The 8604-nt window shown below is 43.4% G+C and overlaps 1 protein-coding gene across 1 annotated transcript in view; it reads left to right on the plus strand.

Annotated features, from left to right (window-relative positions):
* Positions 1 to 2039: 2039 nt before the first annotated feature.
* The window catches only part of vapal (VAMP (vesicle-associated membrane protein)-associated protein A, like), a 28510-nt gene continuing 21945 nt past the window's right edge, over positions 2040 to 8604 (plus strand). The window contains exon 1 of the mRNA XM_079569898.1: positions 2040 to 2390. Within this exon, the coding sequence (XP_079426024.1) occupies positions 2333 to 2390 (58 nt within the window). The 5' untranslated portion in view covers positions 2040 to 2332. The remainder of the gene's footprint in view (positions 2391 to 8604) is intronic.

The raw sequence follows: 8604 nt of genomic DNA on the forward strand, positions 1-8604 counted from the left end.
CTTTTTTTGTGGCTCTTTTTTTTTCTTCTTCTTTCTCATTACTTGTTTTACGTGTTTTTTTTCCTTTTTCATCCTCGTTTTCGTCACTGTTTTGACGCTTTGTTGAAGAAGCCTTTAGATTTGGGTAATGCCAAACTGGAGGAAATGTGCTCGGTTCAGGTGAGGGTTAAGAATAGCATTATCTGTGTCTTTGTGTCTTTCCTTTAACAAATCTCTATACTATGACTAGTAAATGTATGTTAGACTTTAAAAAATATATACTGTTTAATTTTAAGCCCTATAATTGCAAGCTGGTGTTTCCCCACAGGTTGTGTCACTAATTCCCTCAAACTGGCCATTTTAAACCACAAACCTGGTAGCTAAAATGTTCAACTTATTTACCCAAGATATAACCATTTCTCATGGGCAAACAGATTCCCATAGAGTCCAGAGAGAGGCCATTCTTCACGCTGGAGAGTATTACGTGAGCGTCCACGTAGGAAGGTCCCTGTTCGTGTCACTAAAGATTGATTCCTGTTGTCAATTTGATCTAGAGCAGCAGCAGCAGCACACAACATAATTCAAAGATACCAGATTCCACAGATGGAGAATTTGTTGGTACTACACTGCTATCCATCTTGCTTATCTAAAGCCAGGTCTGCAGCCAGCAGTTGAAGAAGCAGAGACGCCCAGACTTTCCTCACCCCAGAATCTCAATAATAATGCTCTATAATAAAAAAGGGGTATTGCGCTACACAAACCGAAGTTGAAAGGTTTTTACAACTGTAATCATTACTCATTCAACACTCACTTGAAGCTATTTTAGTTGTCCTGCGGTAGATTGCCGGAGCAAGGCATCAATCATACATTCCCATAAATTGTCTTTGCCAAGGACAGCCCTGGTCAGCCTGGCCCAAATTAGCGTAAATGCGACACTTCCACAAATACATATGTTAACCTCTTACCCCCCCGCCTTATCCGAGAGTATTTTCTCCAGTTCGGCTTTACCCAAATCCAAAGGCTTCTTGACTGGAGAGCAACACTGTAACGCCTCATTTGAAGGCTAAAATCTAGAAAAGTGATGGTAGCTTTTTGTCACGTTGTCGCTTCATTTTTGTTTGTTGTTGTTTGTTTTTGCTGCTTTTTCATTACTTTTTTGTGGCTTTTTGGCCTGTTTTCGTCTCTTGTTTTTCGGGGGGGTTTTAGTCATGTTTTTGTTGTTTTTTTCACCGCTTTTTTCATTGCTTTGTCATTACGTTTTCATCACATTTTGTTGTGTTTTTGTCACTTTTTTGTTGCTTTTCCAGCACATTTTTGTTTTTGGATGCTTTTCTTTTAAGCTTTTAGATTTTGGTAAAGCTCGGTTTCGCCCGGGGGTAAGGGTAAGGTTAAGTGAGAGGCCAGACCGATGGCCCTAGAGCCAGTGGCCCTTCTGTACTCTTCCAGAATGGACATATGGCCAGTCCGCCCCTGCCAAGGACACAACAGCAGTTTGCATGGGTCGGAACTGGGATTTGAACCACTGAACTTAAACAATAATTTAATTGACCTTTAATCAACCAACTGAGCCACTGTCTCCCACTCAGAGTTCCTCCAGCATCCCCATCTCAGGTGGCCCTAAAAAAAAAAGGCATTCAAGATACCTGAATGCTGAAATTAAGTGCACAATTTTGCCTTAAAAACTTGCCAAGGGCCTAGTCCCAACATGGCTTCTGGACAACCCAACATACCCCCATGTCCTCAAGTATCTCACCATATTTGGACCAATCATGTGCCAAATTTAATAGAAACATGTTAAAACTAATACACACATGGTCAGCTGCTTCTAACGAGCTAAGTTTTTCCTTCCAACACTAATAGCTGCCACTGGGTTTCCACACCTCAGTAATAATTCACTTAAAGGGTTAATGGAGCCCACATGTTGCGCTTTATAATGCGCATCACGCCTGTGTCCGAAGTTAAACACTGCAGTCGCTCTTTAAACCCGCGCGCGTGTAACCTGATATAAGATATACAATTTCATATCAGCGTTGACGCAAACCCGCGTTCAGTTTTGCCTGGCGATTATAACCAATTCGCCACAGCCTCTCCATAATCACATCAGCACTTGCAGCCACCACGAGGGCGCGCAACAGGGCAGTCCAGCAGCAGAAGCAGCGGCAGCAGCAACAGCAGCAGAGCGCGCACAGTGTTATAGCTCCACCACCACGGGCTCCTGTGTCAGCCTCCCAGCCCCTCTCTGCGCTTCAGTCTGCGGCGTTTTGACTCGGCAGCGGTGGCTCCTGCTCCAAGGCTCCCCACTCGTAGTCAGTCCAGTCCCTGCGCCGAAATCAAGTGCATCCCCACCGCAAAAATGTCAAAATTGGACCAAGTGCTTCTCCTCGACCCTCCCTCCGACCTCAGATTTAAAGGTACGCGCATGTCTCTACTTTAAAACTGTAAAGGTTGTCTTAAAAAAAGCATCTGCAGGGAATATTTTTTTTCTACCTTCATTCCAGTGGATTCTGTTGCTAGCCCGTTAGCTCGCTAGCGCCCACCGCCATTTTAAGTTAGCGTTAGCAACGTCAACAGGCCGCGTTCGAGTCCCCGGGCTCGAGTGGCGCGCGGAGCCGCCGCAGGGTCGCACTCGGGCGCGGGGGCGGCGGGTTGACAGAACGGAGCAAGAAGGCGAATAGCAAGGACAGCGCCGTGACTTCGACAAACGCGAACACGCTAGATTTACAACCAAATATCGATGACATGTTTCCCATAAGTGACAATTGAAGGTTGGCTACTTGTTGGTGCTAGCATTGGCAGACTGTGTGGGGCTATTCCCTGAAACATAACCTGGGAATTGACGTGGAAACTACTAGAATTTTGCCGCCCCGACAAAGCGTTTAACCCGCCGACCCTCGGGCATTTCAAACCCCCCGCATGACAAATGGCTGAACGGGCAAACTTTGCTATAAATATGGATGCTAGCCTGGCTAAATGTGCCTTATTTTAGTGCAATGGTCTTGGTCTGTTGACATTAGTGGCAATCCTCAGAGGTAGCCAACTTTTCTCCAGGCTTTTCATGTTTTTGGCAAGCTCACTTGAATATTCAAATAATGATTTTACTACTGTGAGAGCACTCATTATGTAACAGGAATTGCCTTTTGCATAGCTAGGCAGGTTATGTCCATGATCTAGCATTAGGTCCATTTGATTGTTGTACATTAGCTTGTAAAGTTCTCAGCACATTCAAGACAAAAGTATGTTCATTTATATGCAGCAAGTATTTCCCTTTTAACAAGTTATATAACATTGTTGTACTATTTCCGCACAAAAGCACCATGTTGTCTCACAAATACACACACTAACTCCATTTTCATCATTTTACCACCGCATATGTAGTTTATTTACACAGTATGTGCTCGGAGTGATTTACCAGATGCGTCAAAACTTTCAGCTATGTGTCACTCAGCAATTGGCCTGAAATTGGCTGCATTTTTTAAGTTGTAATAACAGCTACTCCGTTGACTTGTCTTCCCCCCTAGCATGTTACTGAATCTGTCTTTAAAGGAACAGGCCGCCGTTCTTCCATACTGAGATATGTTCCTATCTGAGCTTTGATAAGTTGATACGTACCTGTCTGGTCTTTGTGCCCGTGGAAGAGCTTGGTCGCTTCCAACTTCACCCCCGGTTTGGAGCTATAGGAATACATTGGGAGAGGCCAAATGCTAACACCGTCTTTGGTCTTTTTGCGTGACTGAGGGCACACAGTTCTTCCATACTGTGATAGGTTCTTACCTGAGCTTAGAAGAGTTGATACGTAGCTGTCTGGTCGTTCTGCGTGCCCGTGGAGGAGTGTGGTAGCTTCCAACTTCACCCCCGTTTGGAGCTATAAGAATAAATTGGGAAAATGCTAACAACATCTTTGGACATTTTGCGCGACTGTGGGCACGCACAAAGACCAGACAGCTACGCATCAACTCGTCTAAGCTCAGGCAAGAACATATCTCGGGATGCAAAAATGGTGGCCTTTTCCTTTTAAAGCCACACCGGGTAGAATTTCACCCAATAAATACAATTGTAATAGAAGCATTTATTTTATGACGGATATTTTCATCATTGAGCGGATCACCTTTCCTAAGACATGACTGTAACTTTACTGGGAGTGGGAACGTCTCCATCTCGTCGCCATGGAGACATCGACTAAAGTCAGCAGAGTTTGAGATTTAAATTGGTTATAGATCCTCATCCAAATCCATTCTTTGATTACCACTGCAGCATATAGCATTTTCTGTGCAGGAGCATGTTGAGTGATGGCAACAGTATAGTCCAAAATGTTACGCAGTGTGCCTTTAATTGCTGTGGTTTGGTGTATCAATAAAATAAATTATGTTTTTCACTTATTAGTCTTGACATTGTCGCACAAATAACAAATACTTGCGGTCAGTGATGTGCAAAAAATGCAATAGGCTTGATTCACTTAAGACACGGTCAGTTAACAGACATTTTGTTCATGTTCTGGACTATAGCCCATTGCTAATCTATTTTTCTCGTCCACGTTGCCACAAGCCACTGCAGACTTGTGCTGAATCAGCCTGTCACTGTTGTAAGAGCCCAATTGTTGCCTTATTAAGATACCCATGAGTGAAGGTGCATTGAGACATCGTGAAAGTGAATTGGTCGCGTCTGAGAACTGCATTACATAGTTCAAATCGATTTGTTAGAGCCTCTTCAGTTCAGACTGGTATTTCTGTCCCGCTATCGCCCCGATCTTGTCATGGTTTAAACCTTATCAAAGCTTTAACACGGCGGCAAACATTTTCACCATTTGGTACAAGATGTTCTATTCACTTGCTCAAAGGGACAGATCCTTGTTCCGACACATGTACGTGTGTAAAAAGTGAACTCGCAAAGAATGTTCCGGTACATCAAACGAACATGACGAACTTGCAGTTAAAGCAATACTAGGTAACTTGTTTACCTTTTAATGAATCCTTTTCGTAGTCCCACTGGGGGGTAATACAAGTGTTAACTGGATGATTGGGGGGTCTTTCATCTCCCCTTGGTGTTTCTGGCCAGAAAACCACATTTGCAACTTGACTGCCACCGGGTCGGAGGGCCCAATACACACTAACCGAATCATGAAGAAGAAGCTAACAGGCTAACTGCGGGCTAGCCACTTAAACAGTATTTACAGCCAAGTTTGAGTGAAAAAAAAAAATTTCCATTGTGTAACTGGATGTACAATATCCCTCTTTCCCTTTTGTCTTTTCTGTCAGCGTAGTATTTACTCTCACGGACAATGAAGGAGTAAAAAATCGCAACATGCTACGACACCTGCAGTTGCGCTTATGGCAAAAGTTACTTAGTACTGCTGTAAGTTTAAGACATTGTCAAAATAATCTTCATTTTCCTGCCAGTCAACGCTTTGCTTTTAAAACATTTTATAGCAAACCCGGAGGAATGCTCTTATGCACTTAGGATTTGTTAGTGTCGTACTGTTGGGTTAATCTCCACTTCAGTCGGAAAAGTTGTAAAACGTGCAGATGAATTCAGGCACATGAACTGGGATGTCGAAGGGTTTTTGCAAGATTTCTACTTTTCCCTCTGGAGATTGATGTTTTCTCTAGTTGTGGAATCTAATTTGTTTAGTTCTTCGGTATATGGTAAAAGCCGACATTCATCGACTTCATCTGCTGTGCATCAAATTATAAACAAGTTGGCTCCCTGAAAGTTGTGAAACATTCTGCTCTGGAAAGCGTTTGACAAAACAAAATCAGTCGCAGGCCTAAAGGTTTGACCATGTAGGTGCTGCTGTTTCTGGCACTGACACTGTCTGTTGACCTTTTGTCTAGCTCTCTACACCATTTACTCTGATTGGCCAGCACTCAGACCTCATGTATCAGCAGATGAACAAGCTGCTTTTTTCATAATTCCGATCATCTTTAGGCTTCATAACAGGAGATGCTCAAGGCTTAGCTCTTGTGTCAGACCTGTTTTAGATCAAAAAATGATTTAATAATGCATGTCTACTACTCCTAAACTTCTCTTAGGGATTCCATGTCCGGGCCTGTATTAAATTTTTCAAACCGTTCCACATTTGGGTTTGGATGCTCGGTTTGCCCGCTGGTTGAACCTCCTCAGTGAGCGGGGCGAGGCGAAGGGGGCTGATAGCAGAGACGTGGTGCATCATAATCGTATCATGGACAGCCTTATTTCACCTGATTCCCCAGCCGTTCTCCAATTAGTCCCGTTCTGTTTACCTAACGGTCACACGGTCCACATTTCAACTCACAAGATCCAAAAATGTTCCCCCTGAAAGTCTGGAAAACAACCATATCACAAAGATGCATTTCAGTATTCGAAATATTAACTCACACGGACACGGGTTAATGTACGGGATTTTGTTTTTGCAGTCACAACAAGAAAGTCCCAGGTTCATTTTCTATTTTTCTGTGGGCTATAAAGTCTACAAAATAAATTATCCATACTGCTAATACTACTTTCTTGGAAATTCTGTGGTTGCTATGACTCGAAGAACTAACTATCTGATCTTTACTGGCTCATAATCATAGAAATCTCCACCACTTCCCCCACTTCGATCTCTTTGGTCCGAGAACGACATGTAAAACAGTTGCAAATGTGAGGGATTAGCTGTTAAGGAACAAACTAAATCTCGCTGTAAATTCACTCTTCCTGATTTTTGCTTGGGATTTGCTTTTGGGTACAGTTTGTGCAGCTTTGTTTTTTGTTAATGTTAATCGTATTTTTTGTATAGGTGTTTCCTGTTCCTTTAGTCAGCGACTCGGGCCGGTCCCACTGCGGTGTCCGTAGTCCGCTTCTCCGTGGTTTTGCTCAGGGTTTAATAAATGTAATGTGTAATAATGCCGCGGTGATGGGATTCAGTGATGCGTTAGCCATGTCTCTGTCTTGCTCTTCTGTTGTGGAAACCTCTTCATGTGACATGCTTTAAGGTGGATGTGTTACTTCATTTAGTTCACTGGCATGAATGTGACAATCCATAAGAGCCACAAAATAAGAACTCCATGTATTTATTTATTTACTTACTGTGGTTTAGTTTCGGGTCCCCAGAGCTCCCACCTGGCACTCACACAGTCCCAAGCTGGTCTAGTGTCCCAACCTTCATTTCTCCTTTCCGTTGATCATAAATTCAAGCTAAAATACTATTGTTTTGTATTAATACATTCTTGTTTGATTTCACTAGAGCTGATGCAAGTCTTTGTCCCTGAACGTTTTCATATTTTTCCATGACATTTCTATTTTAAATGCATTACAAGGAAGTCAGTGTAGAATTGTTAAAGAAAATAAATGTGTGTGACTTGATGATTATCACAGACTGCTGAGCTGAGTGTCTCTGAAACTTCCTGAACTTCTGTATAACTGAACTATACCCAGGCTAAGCTTATTTCATACAAGCCTGGCTATGCACTAGTTAGGGCTGGGACGATCCACTTATGTCACGATCGATAGATGCATATCACGATACTCAGGGGCCGATTAGATCCGTATTGCGATACTGTAAGTAATTATAACAAGTGATTTGTTTAACTTGTGTAAAAAGTCTACAAAGTTCATAAACCAAATGCCATTTCACATTTACTAAAGTGTTTAGATTGAAAAGTGCATCCATACACAAGTATTGAAAGTATTGCGGTACTTGGTATTGCAGCATAAAGTATTGCGATCCAAGTCCAATCCGATATTTTCATTACATTAAAGGTGCAGTATGCAACTTGTGAAACAAAAAGTTGATATTTGTGTGTGTTTGACCTTGTAGTGACCAAGTGGCAGTGTGACCTTTGTCTGGTGCCGTTACTTTCCGTCACAGTGGACTTTAGGACGCTCTAGTATGAATTGTTTGGAAGGTTTTCACTACTGACCGCTCACTAGAAAACAATTGATCCTGGAGTGTTGTAGAGACCGTGATTGAAAGTAGAGGCACTATAATAACCAGTCATACAGCCTCTTGGTCACTACAAGGGTTAAGGGTACATTAGTGTGTAAGGTCACTTAAACTACATGACTACGAGCAGTCTGTTTAACAAAATGGAAAGGAATTCTCCAAAACCTCGCTGTCAGCCGTGAGGGGAAAGTGCTTGGACTTCCTTTTGCGAGTGTCCTTTGCTGAGCTGTGCAGGTGGGACGGAGACGAGCGCGGCTGGTTCCGGTCTCTGAGCTGGGGCTAAATCAGTCGCAGAGTACGGCAGAGTATGGGAGAGGTGGACTCTTTTAGCCGCTCTCTGCTGGGATCCCTCCTGCGCGCCGACAGGGCAGCCCTCCTTCCTTCCCCGCTGCCGGTATTTTTAGTTGAGGACAGGCCTGGGGGACCCTGATGGGGGAGGAGAGTGAAGGAGGAGCGAGGAGGGGTGAGAGACTTAGATACAGGAGAGCACAGAAGAGAAAGGACTGGGTTTCCCGCTGACTTCTGCTGTTTGTGCAATGTTTCATAAATGATTAATAATGCATTGATTTGTTGCATTAAATGGATCGTTTGCTAAAGGAGGAGGAAGAGGAGGAGATGGGGGTGGGACAGGAGGAAAAGGATTAAGTCTAAGGGTTGTTAAGAAGCGGAGGGAGAGCAGAGGGGCGTCAGAGCAGAGTCAGAGCAGAGGGTGGGTAGTGATGGAGAGA

Source organism: Gobius niger (assembly GCF_951799975.1).
Source record: "Gobius niger genome assembly, chromosome: 13".
Taxonomy (NCBI): domain Eukaryota; kingdom Metazoa; phylum Chordata; class Actinopteri; order Gobiiformes; family Gobiidae; genus Gobius; species Gobius niger.